Below are 2,044 nucleotides of genomic sequence, written 5' to 3'. Positions count from 1 at the left end.
CAATTTCTTCTCAGTAGATCAAAGCAGAAATATTTTTTTTCCTTAGAGATGAAAATTAATTAACATATCATTCCATTGGATTAGTTCTTTTTGTATAAAATGATATAAACTTCTGAATGTCCAGACAGGCTTTTAGGAAAATGCTGAAGAATAAACCAGCAACTCACCACTGGGTGTTCTCCAGTTGTAGAGGAGACACATGCTGCTTTAAATATCTGACATTCAGGCTCCTCCTCAGTGTCAAAGTCCGTTTTAAGACATTTAGGTAAAACATTGTTTTGGCACATTTAAGAATTACCCAAGATTGTGAAAGAAGGGAAATTCCCCGTGCCTACAAATCACCTGTACGCACAGAAAGTTCTTAAATCCCACTCACTCAATCACAAAGATTCTGAAAATCATCAACAGAACACTAATAATTCTTTCTTCAAAAACACATTTACCAGCTTTCCATTAATACCCAACCCACTCAAACAATAGATAACAGATTAACAGACTGAATTCAAGCTAAAGAGGTCATGAAGTCTGAATGTAAAACACACACAAAAGACCATTTTAAAATATTATACAAAAAAAAAAAATCAATGTTACAAAACACCATTCATAATATCATTTCCCCACATATATTAAGATTATTAACACTTTACAATAAATCCCACTAGTTAACGTAAGTTAATGCATTTTCTATCATTTACTAACAATGAGCAATTTGTTACAGTATTTTGTTACTGTTATTTCATAAAAAAACATGACAGTTCATTGTTAGTTCATTAGCACAGGTCCATTAAATAATATTAACAGATGTAACTTTGGACTTTCATATTGTATTAGTTAATGTTGAAATTAACATTAGCTGAGATTAATAAATGCTGTAAAGTGCTTTTCATCGTTAGTTCATGTTTACTAAGGTATTTATCAAATGAAACCGTACCGTATAAGTGTTACTGCTGTATTTTAGATTAATGTTACGTTTAGTTTAACGCAGTGACTACATCAACGCTGTATGTTGCATAAATGCTCACGCAACATTTACTCAATGTTAAAGCATTCTGTCAGCTGTTCACTGGTAGATGATGCTGATAATCTGGTAAGGGTGTGTTATTGGCGTATCTCTAGTCTTACCCCTGCCAAACAAGCCCAGGTCTCCTCCGTTCCTCGCCGAGCTGCAGTCGCTGAACTGAGACGCCAAGCTCTCAAAGTCCTCCTCGCCAGACTTGATCTGTTCGATGTACTCTACATACACACACATGTGTCTGAATTCATAAGAGTACCTCACACAGCACGTCTACACACACACACACAGACAGACAGACAGACAGACAGACAGAAGATGATGCTGATAATCTGGTAAGGGTGTGTTATTGGCGTATCTCTAGTCTTACCCCTGCCAAACAAGCCCAGGTCTCCTCCGTTCCTCGCCGAGCTGCAGTCGCTGAACTGAGACGCCAAGCTCTCAAAGTCCTCCTCGCCAGACTTGATCTGTTCGATGTACTCTACATACACACACACGTGTCTGAATTCATAAGAGTACCTCACACAGCACGTCTACACACACACACAGACAGACAGACAGACAGACAGACAGACAGACAGACAGACAGACACACACACACACACTTACTGTGGATGAGCTGCAGCGCCTCCTCTTTGCTGCGTGTGATGTTCTCCTCTCTCCAGGAGGACGGCCGGCGTGACTGGTTGTGTTTGACCAGCAGGTGAGAGCAGCGCACTTTCTCCACCTCGCTCACGCCGTCGGCCCCTGATCCGCTCCCTCGGCCGCCCCCCCCCCCTCGCACTCGTGGAGTGATTGAAGTAATAAACACGCCCAGAGACACACACACACACACACACACACACACACAGATCTTCAGAGCGCTGCAAAGACTCATTCTCATCCCAAGTCAACATAACACAACAGCAGATTATATTTTACACACAGAACACGAGGCCTATTTAAGGACTAATTAAGATGCATTATGACACTGTTACCATGAGACTTAACCTGATTTTCCTCATTTTACACCCGTTATTTTTTTTTTTTTTA

General features: G+C 40.4%; 1 protein-coding gene across 1 annotated transcript; it reads right to left on the bottom strand.

Moving 5' to 3' along the window:
* Nucleotides 1–1,060: 1,060 nt before the first annotated feature.
* LOC107571793 (peptidyl-prolyl cis-trans isomerase NIMA-interacting 1-like) lies at nucleotides 1,061–1,889 on the bottom strand. Its single transcript, XM_016258166.1, has 4 exons — nucleotides 1,862–1,889; nucleotides 1,622–1,795; nucleotides 1,318–1,493; nucleotides 1,061–1,231 (listed from the first exon to the last, which is right to left on the bottom strand). Exons 1-4 carry the CDS (start codon nucleotides 1,887–1,889, stop codon nucleotides 1,061–1,063), a joined length of 549 nt encoding a protein of 182 aa, XP_016113652.1.
* Nucleotides 1,890–2,044: the final 155 nt, after the last annotated feature.

This window comes from Sinocyclocheilus grahami, unplaced genomic scaffold (assembly GCF_001515645.1).
Source record: "Sinocyclocheilus grahami isolate Dianchi unplaced genomic scaffold, SAMN03320097.WGS_v1.1 scaffold1652.1, whole genome shotgun sequence".
Lineage (NCBI taxonomy): Eukaryota > Metazoa > Chordata > Actinopteri > Cypriniformes > Cyprinidae > Sinocyclocheilus > Sinocyclocheilus grahami.
Note: the sequence above shows the minus strand (reverse complement) of the source record. Positions and strands in the feature narration are given on the sequence as shown.

What these genes read in the sequence shown, in the direction of transcription:
- LOC107571793 (XM_016258166.1), bottom strand. Translation starts at nt 1,889, where the DNA reads ATGAGTCTTTGCAGCGCTCTGAAGATCT. An exon ending in GGCGCTGCAGCTCATCCACA is followed by an intron (nt 1,494 to 1,621) that starts GTAAGTGTGTGT and finishes GTGTGTATGTAG; the next exon opens with AGTACATCGAACAGATCAAG. An exon ending in GCATCATCTTCTGTCTGTCT is followed by an intron (nt 1,232 to 1,317) that starts GTCTGTCTGTCT and finishes GTGTATGTAGAG; the next exon opens with TACATCGAACAGATCAAGTC.